This window comes from Vipera berus, assembly GCF_964194415.1.
Source record: "Vipera berus genome assembly, chromosome: 1".
Classification (NCBI taxonomy): Eukaryota; Metazoa; Chordata; class Lepidosauria; order Squamata; family Viperidae; genus Vipera; species Vipera berus.
Genome location: NC_138202.1, coordinates 355840867 through 355855539, shown reverse-complemented (window position 1 = coordinate 355855539; position 14673 = coordinate 355840867). Strand labels below are relative to the sequence as shown.

The following is a 14673-nucleotide window of genomic DNA, read 5'->3' as shown; positions in this document are numbered from 1 at the left end:
GAAGGCAGATGTCCCCGAAGTACGGATGTCCCTCCAGTTTCCCGAAAAACGGATTCTCTGAATCAGTTCCTGACCTTCACTAGAAACAGTTGACCCTGTTTTTCTCTAGCCTGATTTTTACCGCTTAAGTGAACCCAGGGCGAGACACACCTTTGATCTGTGATCCAGGAAGCTGGTTTTCCTTGTCCTTTGCCTCCTGCTGGCTTTCCTCAAGGCCAACAATATGCCCAGCTGCCTCAGTGGCCCTTCTGTTTTTCTGACTGTCCTCCAGGATCCCCCACCACTCTGCGTCCACTCCTGCTTCCCCTTTAAACCTGGAGGTGGCATCTCCCGGCTTCTGAGCGTTGGGCGGACAAAGTTCATCCACCAGAACGGTTTTTGCGGTTTCAAAAGAAGTGAAGGTACTGTTGTAATTGTGAATCGAGACTTCATCCTTCTCTTCCACCAACTCTTCGTCATCATACAGTTCGGGCGTAAAACAGAGCCTGTCTTCTCCGGCGTCAGTTTCGACACCTAGGCCTGACCTGGAAAGTTCGATGTTTGCTCTCCTTGGAGAAGACACGACTTCCTCCAAGTCTTCATGTCCAGTCTGCTGGCTTCCGTGGGGACATTTCTCAGTCATCAAGCTAATCTTTGTTCTCGGAGAACTGCCAATCATTTCCCCATCTGTCAATTGTCTTATTGGTTGGTCTTCTTCAACCCAGAATGCATTCCGCTGAGGTCCACGGGCAACGGATTGACTCTTTTCTTCTATTGCTCTTTCTATCCGTCCAGTAGCCTTGAAGACGTCATTCTTCTTTACCGCTGGTGTTGAATTTATCATTTTAGTGAAGTAACTTTTTATGCTGCCAGTAGAGAACTGACCGTTTGTTTTCCCCTTACTGTTTCCAACAGGTGAAGCCTTGGGGCTGGAGTCTGTAAATTTGTTTTGTTTTATGGTCTGGTAAGAGGATGGAGAATCTGGGGGAGGAAGAGCAGATAATAAGGAAGAGAGACAGAAGGAGAGTTGATTAATTCTTGTCATGAGCATACCCATCAGTGCTTGGGTTTCAGGATAATTGATTAAATAATAGATTTATATCCCATCCGTACTTATTTATTTTTCTAAACTTTCTATTTTATCAAAAAAAACAGTTGAAATACAAAAGTCCAACACATTTTTAAAAAACAACAAAAAAGTGAGTGCAACAGTTGTTATGTCAACGCAATCGTCGTTAAGCAAAGCCACTGTCTGCATGGGACGTCTTTTGCCAGAAACTGGAAGTAAACATCAGTTTCCAGCAAAAAAAAATGTAAATTGTGGTCACGTGTCCATGGAATACTGAAAGTAAGAGAAAAGGAGAAGGGAGGGAGGGAGGAAAGAAGAAGGAAGGAAAAAGGAAGGAGATGGAAGGGAGGGAAGAAGGAAGGAAGGAAAGAAAGAAGGAAGGAGGGACATGGAAGGGAGGGAGGAAGGAGGGAAGGAAAAAGGAGGGAGGTGGAAGGAAGGAAGGATGGAAGGAAGGAAGGAAGGAAGGAAAAAGGAGGGAGATGGAAGGAAGGGAGGGAGGAAGGAAAGAAGGAAGGAGGGCAGGAAAAAGGAGGGAGATGGAAGGGAAGGAAGGAAGGAAGGATGGAAAGGAAGGAAAGGAAGGAAGGAAGGAAGGAAGGAAGGAAGGAAGGAAGGAAGGAAGGAAGGAAGGAAGGAAGGAAGGAAGGAAGGAAGGAAACAACATTAAAAATGTTAATGTTGTAAAGGAATTCCACCCTGCGCCCGGCATTCCATCAACACTACACACAGCTTGTTCTTCTGTATTAGCAAAATCAACCAGCCCCGTCGATGGCTTTCCACCCTCCGGAACTGAACTCCGGTCTTTGTAGAGACTGTGACCAGTTTTCAAGCAAGCAGATTGACACGCCGTAAGGGAGCCTCCTGTCTTCGGTGTATATACAACTAAGTACGGGGAGGAACTGCCGTGGAACATTTTGTTAAGATGGGTTTAATCCTTCCTTTCCACTCGGGAACAAAGGGAGCCCTGTGTGTGGCCCAACACAGCCCTGCAGGCTTCGCGGGGGGGGGGGGGGGACTTTTTTTTTTTTTACAGCTGGCAGCTCTTGGCTCTCCACCCGCTCAAGACGATGCTTCAGAATCCAGCGGGCATTTCCCTGGAGTTGCAGGAAAAGCTACAGAAGGCGGCTGTACAATCCCAGGGAGAGACGCTGCTACTTTAAAGAGTTGCGGGGGGAGGGGGGGATGTGAATGCCTTCATAGGCTTCAGAACAAACACCTTCCTGCTCCTAAATCTGCCCAGCCAAGTTCAGGTGATGGAAGTCTCCTGAAAAACAAAAGAAACCCTTCCTTTCCTTATTTCCTTCCTTCCTTGTTTTCCTCCCTCCCTTCCTTTTTCTTCCTTCCACCCATATTTTCCTTTTCTTCTTTCTCCTTCCTTCCTTTCCTTCCTTATTTTCCTCCCTCCCTCCCTTTTTCTTCCTTCCATCTCTATTTTTTTCTTCCTTCCTTCCTTCTTCCTTCCGCCCACATTTCCCTTTTCTTCCTTCTCCTTCCTTCCTTCATTTCCTTTCCTTCCTTATTTTCCTCCCTCCCTCCCTTTTTCTTCCTTCCATCTCTATTTTTTTTCTTCCTTCCTTCCTTCCTTCCTTCTTCCTTCCGCCCATATTTTCCTTTTCTTCTTTCTCCTTCCTTCCTTTCCTTCCTTATTTTCCTCCCTCCCTTTCTTTTTCTTCCTTCCCTATTTTTTTTCTTGCTTCCTTCCTTCTTTCTTCCTTCCGCCCATATTTCCCTTTTCTTCTTTCTCCTTCCTTCCTTCATTTCCTTGCATCCTTATTTTCCTCCCTCCCTTCCTTTTTCTTCCTTCCATCTCTATTTTTTCCTCGCTTCCTTCCTTTTTCTTCCTTCCACCCATATTTCCCTTTTCTTCCTTCTCCTTCCTTCCTTCATTTCCTTTCCTTCCTTATTTTCCTCCCTCCCTCCCTTTTCCTTCCTTCCATCTCTATTTTTTTCCTTGCTTCCTTCCTTCCTTCTGCCCATATTTTCCTTTTCTTCTTTCTCCTTCCTTCCTTCATTTCCTTCCATCCTTATTTTCCTCCCTCCCTTCCTTTTTCTTCCTTCCATCTCTATTTTTTTCTTCCTTCCTTTTTCTTCCTTCCGCCCATATTTTCCTCTTCTTCCTTCTCCTTCCTTCCTTCCTTCCTTATTTTTCTTCCTTCCATCCTTCCTTTTTCTTCCTTCCATCCTCCTCCTCTCTAGTCTCCTGCCTTCCATTCTCATTTTTTCTTTCCTTCCCTCCTTCTTTCATTTTCCTTCTTTCCCTCTACCCATCCTTGGTTCGTTCGTTCCAACTTCCTCCCTCCCTGCCCCCCTTGAACTTACCAACTCACTCATCCACTCCTTCTTTCCTTCCTTCCCTTCCTTCCTTCTTTTCCTACCTACCTACCTACCATGTTGACAAAATCATCTCATGACATTTTCCGTTTTCTTGCAGGAGTCCTTAAATCACGGGTGTCAAACTCGCCGCGTCACATGACGCATCGCGACTTTTTTTGCATTGCCGGAGCTGGGGTGGGCGCGGCCCCCGCATGATGCAACTGGCTGGCGGACCAGCAGTTACGATAATCATCATCATCATCATCAAGTTGGAAGGGACCTTGGAGGTCATCTGGTCCAACCCTCTGCTCAGGCAGGAAACCCTAGACCGTTTCAGACAAAAGTTTGAGACACCTCTGCCTGAAATGATTTCTGACAAGGAGATTTCAGACAAAAAAAAGTTTCCAAAACCACCGTGCAAAAAGCACATGAGATGGCAAGCCTGCCCCAAGACCTCCGAGGTGAGACCACGGCAATCTGACAAGACTTGACCATCTCAAAACAGTTTTAGCCCCTTTTAAAAATTGGGTTTTCAGGTGCAAGGTTCCTGATGAAGGATGGCTTGGGATGAAAGCAAGCTCCTCGTATCATGCCCGTAAGGCCGTCCAGAAATAAGCAGAACTAAAGCATTTGTTGTTGTTGTTGTTTTAAAAAAATCTTAGCAAGATTAACTTTACTCTGACGAAAGGTCCCATGACTAACCGGATGTGATCGGGTGAGTTGTGGTGAGGCCTGCAGCACCTGTTTCTGGAGCTGAATCTCGTGCTTCCTTTTCACGAAGAGCTCCTGGGGACAAAGGAAGGGTTTCCTCTGGAGGAGAAAGGGGTGTCAGAGTCTTTGGACTTGTAGACTTGAGAAGCGAGCTGTTGTTATCCAGAAGTGCAGCTCCAGCGCCATTCTGGTTCATTTTAGCAAAGGCATCCAAAGAGCCGAGGGCGCAATCGAAGTCTTTGTAGTGCTGGATCTGCTGCCGAATCCATTTAGACAACCCTGGGGCAGTGATATAATGAATTAGAGATGAATCATTATTACATTACAATTACATTATAATTATACATTATAACAGGGGTCTTCAAAACTTGGCCCTTTTAGGACTCGTGGACTTCAACTCCCAGAATTCCTCAGCCAGGCCTGGCTGAGGAATTCTGGGAGTTGAAGTCCACGAGTCCTAAAAGGGTCACGTTTGAAGACCCACTGCATTATACACTAAAAGCCGCGGTGGCGCAGTGGTGAGAATGCAGTATTGCAGGCTAGCTCACTGCTCACTGCCAGGAGTTCGATGCTGACGGAGTCAAGCTTGATTCAGCCTTCCATCCTTCTGAAGTTGGTAAAATGAGGACTCAGATTGTTGGGGGGAGGAGAACAATTAGAACAATTAACCAGTGGAACAACCTGCCTCCAGAAGCGGTGAATGCTCCAACACTGGAGGTTTTTAAGAAAAGACTAGACAGCCATTTGTCCGAAATGGTATAGGGTTTCCTGCCTGAGCTAAATGACCTTCAAGGTCCCTTCCAACTTTATTATTATTATTACAAAGATGCTGACTCTGTAAACTGCTTAGACTGTAAAGCACTGTGAAGCAGTATATAAGTCTAAGTGCTATTGCTATTACATTCTTCCTTTCCTTCTTTCTCTCCCTCCATTTTTTCCTTCCTTCCTTTCCTTAATCCTTAGTAGAATAGAGCTGGAAGGGACCTTGGAGGTCTTCTAGTCCAACCCTCTGCTTAAGCAGGAGAACCTTTACCATCTCAGACAAGTGACTGTCCAGTCTCTTCTTAAAAATCTACAGTGAAGGAGTGCCCACGATTTCTGGAGGCAAGCTGTTCCACTGGTTAATTGTCTTCACTGTCAGGAAGTTTCTCCTTAATTCCAGGTTGCTTCCCTCTTTGATCAGTTTCGAACCGTAGTTTCTTGTCCTGCCTTCAGGCGCTTTGGAGAATAATGTGACCCCCCTCGTCTTTGTGGCAGCCCCTCAAATACCGGAATACTGCTATCATGTTACCCCTGTTTTTTCTTTTCTTTAGACTAGCCAAACCCAAGTCCAGCAGACGTTGCTTCATATGTTTTAGTCTGCAGGCCTTCCTTCCTTCTCACGGTGGCGCAATGGTTAGAATGCAGTATTGTAGGCTGACTCTGCCCACTGCCAGAAGTTCGATCCTGGACAGCTCAAGGTTGACTCAAGCCTTCTATCCTTCCGAGGTTGGTAAAATGAGGACCCAGATTGTTGGGGGCCATAGGCTGACTCTATAAACTGCTTAGAGAGGGCTGTAAAGCACTGGGAAGCGGTATATAAGTCTAAGTGCTATTGCTATCTCTTCTTGAACACCTCCAGTGTTGGAGCACTCAGAACTTCTGGAGACAAATCGTTCCACGGATTAAACTGTTCTCATTGTGTGTAAATTTCTCCTTAGTTCCAAGTTGCATCTCTCTTTGATTAGTTTCCATTCATTGCTTCTTGTTCTGCCTTCAGGTGCTTTGGAGAATAGCTTGCCTCCCCCTTCTTTGTGCCAGCTCCACAAAAAAAAGGGGGGGTTGCTGGTGTACTATAGTCCATGGGGTCACAAAGAGTCGGATGTGACTTAGCGACTGAACAGCAACAAATGAAACTGGAAACAGAAACCAGATCGGTTGGATCCAATTTGTGGTAACGATTATGCCTCTGAAACAAAACTTTTGCTGAATTTTCAATCCAAGTCGTACAATCTCAGAAAACAGAAGAAGGTTGAGAACTCCAGGATTCACGTTGTTGGTTTTTTTTTTAATGTATGATCTCGCAAAACAGCACAAGGCTGAAGATAACCCAAAGATTCAAGTTCTATTTTTTTTTAAAAAAAAGCACCATTATTATGTCCTCCTCGTGGCTCAAGGCTCAATTTTTTTTTTTAAATTTGCCACGTTCCCTTCCTTTCCCACTTCTCCAGGGTCAGGGAGAAGAGAAATTTTGGAAACGTTCCCGTGTCCTTAAGTCCTCAGCTGTTCACTCAAGGACACCTTGGGAAATTAAAGGACTCTGCTGATGCGCAACTGGGCTGCTTGTTTTCCTGCCAAGGCAAGACAGAGGCAGCTGGGAAGAAGTGTTTCAGAGATGTGACGGAAAAGAGCAGTCGTCCAAGGCTGCTTTTCGTAGATGTGGAGGGGAGACGACGTCTTTTGTCTGCTCAGCGAAGAGCAATGATAATCTTTCAGCCTTGGTTGAGTCCAAGAGCCGAACTTTAAGAGCAAATGTTTGAAGTAAGCGAAGAAGAAACCTCAACTGCTACGTAAGAGATTCACGATCTTTTTTTTTTTTTTTATTTTGCTGGTGTACAAGGAGTCCCCCGATGTACAGCCGCAACTGGGCCCCAAATTTTCACCGCTAAGCAAGAAGTGAACTTTGCCCCATTTTACCACCTTTTTTTTGGGGGGGGGGCACAATTGGTATGTGCAGGATCCTTGGCTATCCTCAGCCTTCCGCTGTTTTGTGAGATTCTACAACCTGGACTGAAAATTTGTTTTGGAGGAGGTATCATCATTACAATGAATTGGATCCAACTTGCTTGGGTTCTAATGGGTTTAGCTTTGCGATCCCAGTTTTGCTTGTTGTTGGTTGTTCAGACACGAAGTTGTTTCCGACTCTTGGTGACCCCATGGACTATAGCAGTGGTGGGGAACCTCTGGCACGCGTGCCAGAGGCGGCACTCAGAGCCCTCTTTGTGGGCACATGTGCCATGTCTCGGAGATGGCCACCATCCCTCTTCAACCAGTCACCCAAGGTCCCACATGGCCGGATGCATCCCGGCATGGCTGGTTTCCTCCCCCCCCGTCCCATCCCTCCTGGCCTTGCATGCTCTCCTTTTCCCGGGCACGACCCACTGCATCACCTCAGCTGTCATCCAGCTGTCCACCTCAGAGGCGGCTTCTCTGAACTGCTGGCGGTGGGCTGCGGAGCCCCAGAGTGCGCCGGTCAAGCAGCCAGCAGGCTGTGGCTGCTGATGGACACCGTCGGCCCCCATGACCTTGCTGGCCTCTGTGTGCGGGGGCTGATGGTGTCAGGCAGCAGCTGCCCCGGGCCCTGCCTCACCTTGCCCTGCGGCAATGGCACCCCCGCCCTGCCTCGCTTCACCCAAGACGAGCCTCCTGCCCACCGCCCCACCCGCCAGTGACCCCCTGGATCTCCCCCAACCTTGCCTGACCCCCACAGGCGTCCCTCCTCATGAGCAACATCAAGCTGACCATGCCCACTTTGGCCACACCCACCCAGTCTTCCATGACCACCCACCCAGCGGGTCACCTCCCACCTGGCGATAAATAGGAGGGTTTTGGGTTGCAGTTTGGGCACCCGGTCTCTAAAAGTTTCGCCATTTCTGGACTATAGCACACCAGCCCCCCCTCCCCCCGTGGGTTGCCACGGAAAAGAGAGGGTCAAGCTATTCTCCAAAGCGCCAGAGGGGAGGACAAGAAACAATGGATGGAAATTAATCAAGGAGAGAAGCAAGCTAGAATGAGGGAGAAATTTCCTGACAGTGAGAGCAATTAATCTATGGAAGGATTTGCCTCCAGATGTTGTGGTTGCAGTTGTTCAGCGAATCATGTAGTCATTAAACGAAGCTGGCTTCCCCCGTTGACTTGGCATGTCGGAAGCCAGCTGGGAAGTTTACACATGATGATCACATGAGCCCGGGACAGTGCAACTGTCACAAATACATGCCAATTGCCAAGTGCCCAAATTTTGATCATCTGACCACAAGGGTGCTGGTTGTAAGTGTGAAGTCACATTTTTCAGTGCTGTTGTAATTTCAAATGGTCCCTAAACGCTTGGTTTCTAAGTCAAGGACTACCTGTACGATGAGTCCTGCAGGTTTATTCTGGAAAACTAAAATTCCTCTTCTGACAACCTGCCAGGACAGCAGGGTAAAATACAAACAGAAATAATTACACAATAGAGAACGCTCCATCGGCCAAAAAAAATTCAGCGTGAAAATTACATGGGATCAATGTCCTTGTGTATATTACGTGTGTTGGTGTGTGTACAGACATGTAGGCACAAGGCAAAGGAGAGGGGAGGGGAACGCGAGACATTCCACATGTGGGATTATAATTCCCATCTTGTTTTTTTCCCCTGGCTGTTGGCCACACTGGATGAGTTAGTGGGAGTTGAAGATGAACAATACCGGAATGGCTACAGCTTCTCCACACCTGTGAAACCGGCGCCAGTAAGTGATACCTTTTAAAGCTTCTTAGATTTCCTTTTGAATATAATTAATTCATAAATATTTAGTGCCTTCTCTGATTTAATGGGTCTTGTTTCAACAAGAAAGAGGTTAAGGGGGGGAAAAACCATTATGGCAAATACTAAGTTGCAAAGGAAAAAACCAAAACAAAACGAAAAACCCCACCCACCACGGATTGCATCTAAAATTACTGTTGAAAGAGATTTTAATGAGAGTCACTGTCATCCTTTCATTTTACGCCCTTCGGTGACATGGCCCAAACGGTTCATGTCGTGGAAACGGAGCACCACCTACTGTCACGACGAGGGCAGTGTGGGCTTTTATCAAGTCTACAAAATTGCTGAGGGAGGCCAAATAAAGAATTAAGATTACAGAATAGAGAATAACAAAACTAGAAAGGTCTTCTAGTCCAGCCCCCTGTTCGAACAGGAGACCCTAGACCAGGGGTAGGCAACCTGGGCTCTTTTATGGCTCGTGGACTTCAACTCCCAGAATTCCTGAGCCAGCCATGCTGAGGAGAAATGGAGAGGTCTCCATAATGAGCCATGCTGGCTCAGGAATTCTGGGAGTTGAAGTCCACGAAGTCATAAAAGGGCCAAGGTTGCCTACCCCTGGCCTAGGCCTAGGCCGCTTTATGACTCGTGGACTTCAACTCCCAGAATTCCTGAGCCAGCCATGCTGAGGAGAAATGGAGAGGTTTCCATAATGAGCCATGCTGGCTCAGGAATTCTGGGAGTTGAAGTCCACGAGTCATAAAAGAGCTAAGGTGGCCTACCCCTGTCCTAGACCATTCCAGACAGATGGATGTCCAATCATTCCTTAAAAACCTCCACTGTTGGAGCATTCACCGCTTCTGGAGGCAAGTTGTTCCACTGGTTAATTGTCCTCACAGACAGGAAATTTCTCCTTAGTTCTAGGTTGCTTCTCTCCTTGATTAGTTTCCATCCGTTGCTTCCTGTCCTGCCTTTGGGTGCTTTGGAGAATAGCTTGACTCCCTCTTCTTTGGGGCAGCCCCTGAGAGATTGGAAGACTGCTATCCTGTCCCTCCCAGTCCTTCTCTTCATTAAACTAGACATGCCCAATTCCAGCAACCGATCCTTATATGTTTTAGCCTCCAGTCCCCTGATCCTCTTTGTCGCTCTTCTCTGCGCTCTTTCTAAAGTCTCAGCAGCTTTTTGATATCTTAGTGAGCAGAATTTGATGCAGCATTCCAAGTGTGGTCTCACCAGTTCAATACAGAGCAGTATACAGGTAGTCCTCGACTTACAGCCATTTGTTTAGTGACCGTTTGAAGTTACAACGGCACTGAAAGAAATAACTTTCAGTGAAAAAAAGATGTTGGGACCTTGGAAAAAGTTCAGAGAAGAGCAACTAAGATGATCCAAGGCCTGGAGACTAAAACATAGGAAGAATGGCTGTGGGACTTGGGTTTGGCTAAAGAAAAGAAGAAATAGGGGAGACATGATAGCAGTGTTCCAGTATCTGAGGGGCTGCCACAAAGAAGAGGGGGTCACGTTATTCACCAAAGCACCAGAGGGAAGGATGAGAAACAATGGTTGGAAACTGATCAAAGAGAGAAGCAACCTGGAATTAAGGAGAAACTTCCTGACAGTGAGGACAATTAACCAGTGGAACAGCTTGCCACCAGAAGTCCTGAGTGCTTCATTGTTGGAGGCTTTTAAGAAGAGATGGTATAGGTTCTCCTGCTTGAGCGGGGGGCTGGACTAGAAGACCTCCAAGGTCCCTTCCAACTATTCTATTCTATTCTATTCTATTCTATTCTATTCTATTCTATTCTATTCTATTCTATTCTATTCTATTCTATTCTATTCTATTCTATTCTATTCTATTCTATTCTATTCTATTCTATTCTATTCTAAACGTAGGACTGTTTTTCACACTTACAGCCATTCCAGGATCCCCACAGTCACCTGATCAAAATTTGGATGCTTGGCAACTGGCTCGTTTTTACGACTGTTGCAGTGTACCCGGGGGGTGGGGTGGGTGGGTGTCACGTGATCCCCTTTCGTGACCTGACAAGCAAAGTCAGTGGGCGAAGCTAGATTCACTGAACAACCATGTGACTAACTCAACAACTGCAGCGATTCACTTCACAATTGTGGCAAGAAAGGTCGTAAAATGGGGCAAAGCTCACTTAAGAGCTGTCTCACTCACCAGCGGAAATTTTGGGTTCAATTGTGGTCGTAAGCAGAGGACTACCTGTATAGTTTTCTTCACTTCCATATCTATTTTTTTTAAAAAAATAATTCTTTGAATAGCTAGTTGTGAGTGATTTATCAGCCAGGATTACCAAATGCATACAGGTAGTCCATGACGTACAACCGGTTGCTTAGCAAGTATGTTGTTGTTGTTGTTGTTGTTGTTGTTGTTGTTGTTAGCTGCGAAGTCGTGTCCGACCCATCGCGACCCTATGGACAACGTTCCTCCAGGCCTTCCTGTCCTCTGCCATCTTCTGGAGTCCATTTAAGCTCACGCCTCCTGCTTCAGTGACTCCATCCAGCCACCTCATTCTCTGTCGTCCCCTTCTTCTCTTGCCCTCAACCTTTCCCAGCATTAGGCTCTTCTCCAGTGAGTCCTTCCTTCTCATTAGGTGGCCAAAGGATTTGAGTTTTAGCTTCAGGATCTGGCCTTCTAAAGAGCAGTCAGGGTTGATCTCCTCTAGGACTGACCGGTTTGATCGCCTTGCAGTCCAAGGGACTCGCAGGAGTCTTCTCCAGCACCAGAGTTCAAAGGCCTCAATTCTTTGGCGCTCAGCCTTTCTTATGGTCCAGCTTTCACTGCCATACATTGCAACTGGGAAGACCATGGCCTTGACTATACGCACTTATGATGGACCCCCAAAATGGTACTTATGACCTAGATTTGAAGATCCAATGGCCGTCGCTCACCCCCCCGCCCCCCCATGGTCATCTGATCGCATTTTGGGCACTTGGCAACCAGCCTGCATTTACATCCATTTGCAGCATACAGTCACGTGACCGCAATATAATAATAATAATAATAATAATAATAATAATAATAATAATAATAATAATAATAATAATAATACAAAGACCTACAAATAGAAATAGAAAGACTGTGGCAAAGGCAAGCAAGGGTAATACCAATAGTAATAGGCGCCTTGGGTGCAATCCTAAAACAACTGCAGCACCACTTGAACACCATCATCGGCATTGACAAATTCGCCATGAGTCAATTGCAAAAGGCGGCCTTACTAGGAACTGCTTCCATCCTGCGACGAGATCTGTAATACCATCAAACATCCACATCTGCCTATCCCAGGTTCTTGGGAAGGACTCGATAGACAAAAATGCCAAATCCAGTCTGAACATCTGGCTGACTGTGCGATGATCAATAGTAATAATAATAAAAGTTGGAAGGGACCTTGGAGGTTATCTAGTCCAACCCCCTGCTCAGGCAGGAAACCCTATACCATTTCAGACAAATGGCTGTCCAGTCTCTTCTTAAAAACTTCCAGTGTTGGAGCATTCACAGGTGGATGGGAATGGGGATTAAACAAAAAGGCAAGACGGCCATGTAACTTAAAAAGGGGGGGGCAGGGTTTTTAATCACCTGGGTGTGATTGCCATCTTGACTTTTCTGACCCATTTTTGGGGAACATCCCTGCTGACACCCCTGAAAAATGAATTTGGGTGAGTGCATTTTACCCCGTGCCTTGCCGACATGTATCCCTCGAATAAGCATGATATCTTACCAGCTGTGTATTTACTGGGGTTCTTTCCAAAACGGTCATCAACTAAAATAAGTGCGCCCCAATCGTTTCGGTGACGGATGCATCTGGAACAGAAGACCACATCAGCAAAACAACAACAACAACAACAACAACAACAACTCCATGATCTGCTTTCTTAAAGTATTCAGGAAAGAGAGAGAATTGGAGACCAGTTTTAGGTCTGCTTTTAGATACAGATAGTCCTCAATTTACAACCTACAACTGAAGTTACAATGGCACTGAAAAACATGACTTAGGATTGTTTTTCACACAACCGTTGTAGCATCGCTGTGGTCGTCGGATCAAAATTTGGATGCTGAGCAACCGGCATGCATTTATGACGGTTGCAGTGCTCATGGGATCATTTGCAACTTTCTGACAAGCAAAGTCAACGTGGAAGCCAAATTTATTTAACAACGGTGTGACTAACTTGACAACTTTTGCCCTTTCTCAGCGTCCAACTTCCAAAGCCATACCTTAAAAAAAAATAAAGCCGCTTAGACTTTTTGGATCTTTATTGTCACAGAAATAGCCTCATTCTTTCTGAATTTTGGGGATAACTGAGAAACAGGTTGATCTAGTGGTTAGAGCACGAGGCTAGAAGGCAGGGCGGGGTGAGTTCTAGTCCTGACTTAGGCCTGGAAGCCAGATGGATGACTTTGGGCCAGTCAGTCTCTCTCAGCCCAACCCACCTCACAAGGCTGTTGTTGTGGGGAAAATAGGAGGAGGAAGGCGTATTGGACAGGTTCACTGCCTTGAGTTATTTGTTAAAAAAAATGAGTTATTTGTTAAAAAAAACCCAATAAAGGCAGGATACAAACAAATGAACAAATAAGCATCCAAGAGGCTTTGGATTTCAAACGTTAAAAGGGCCATGGTGGTGCAGTGGTTAGAATGCAGTATTGCAGGCTAACTCTGCCCACTGCCAGCAGTTTGATCCTGATTGGCTCAAGGTTGACTCAGCCTTCCATCCTTCCGAGGGCAGTAAAATGAGGACCCAGATTGTTGGGGGCAAGATGCTGACTCTGTAAATCGCTTAGAGAGTACTGTAAAAGCACTATGAAGCGGTATATAAGTCTTAAGTACTATTGCTATTACTATTGCAGGCTAATTCTGCCCACTGCCAGCAGTTCAATCCTGACTGGCTCAAGGTTGACGCAGCCTTCTATCCTTCCGAGGTCGGTAAAATGAGGACCCAGATTGTTGGGGGCAAATATGCTGACTCTGTAAACCACTTAGAGAGGGCTGTAAAAGCACTATGAAGCGGTATATAAGTCTAAGTGCTATTGCTATTCAGTTGTGGGCTCAGAAGAAGTCACCGATTCTTTGATTTCTGCTGAGAAACTTTTCACAAAGTGGAGTTTTCCATTTTAGTAGCAACTCCCCAATACCAAAAAAGAAAAAAAAAAGAAAAAAAGAGGAGGCTGGGGACAAGAGCGCAACAGATGGTTTCATCCTTCCAAGGTTGGTGCAATGGGGACCAAGATTGTTGGGGGCGATGCTGAGTCTGTAAAACACTATAGAGAGGGGCCGTAAAGCATCATGAAGCGGTATATAAGTCTACGCGCTATTGGTAAAATCCAAGTTGACAGCAGTGTTTGTTTTAAGGGTTGGTCAACAGCCCTCCCCCCAAAGACTTTGAGGACGGAGAGTTGAAGGAATAACCTTCACTCACCCATATCTGAAGGCCTAACCGTGACCAAATAGCTTCCCTCACCTGCCAAGGGCTTGGTTCAGGGCCCTGTAGGCCTGGATCTCGTACCACTGGCTTCCTGTCAGAAGACCCCTGGCTTTTGAGTGTTGATCGTTGTATTTCCTTTTCAGTTCCACCTGCAGAAATTACAACTACAGTAAAATTTTCTGCAAAAAGATCAATCGTAAGAGGATTCGATTTTTTTCAACAATACCAGGGGAGGGGGGGAAGGCACCTCCCCAATGAACATCCATCTTGGTTGGACTAAATCAGGGGTCCCCAACCCCCGGTCCATGGACTGGTACCGGGCTGTGGCATGCCAGCAACCGGGCCGCACAAACACGCAAAGCCCCATCCGCGGGATGTAGGCAGCACACAAAACCACGCACTGTCCGGTCCGCGGAAAAACCTCTCTCCGCGGAACCGGTCCCTGGTGCCCCAAAAGGTTGGGGAGCTCTGGACCAAATGACAGGTAGTCCTCGACTTACGACCATTTGTTTAACCACCATTCAAAGTTATGATGGCGCTGAAGAAAAAGGGACTCAAGACCAGTCCTGATGAGTATCGCGGCGTCGCCCGGTCACGTGATCAAAATTTGGCTGCTTAGCAACAGGCATGTATTTATTTTATTCATTAAAGAAATTGATCGAGG

The 14673-nt window shown here is 46.3% G+C and overlaps 1 protein-coding gene across 1 annotated transcript in view; it reads right to left on the bottom strand.

The window, feature by feature from the left end:
• BRIP1 (BRCA1 interacting DNA helicase 1) overlaps positions 1-14673 on the bottom strand; it is a 118359-nt gene that overhangs the window by 3761 nt on the left and 99925 nt on the right. Inside the window, exons 17-20 of the mRNA XM_081346670.1 lie at positions 14046-14158; positions 12311-12393; positions 4067-4354; positions 151-960 (exon numbers count right to left, since the gene is read on the bottom strand). Coding sequence (XP_081202796.1) covers positions 151-960; positions 4067-4354; positions 12311-12393; positions 14046-14158 — 1294 coding nt within the window. The remainder of the gene's footprint in view (positions 1-150; positions 961-4066; positions 4355-12310; positions 12394-14045; positions 14159-14673) is intronic.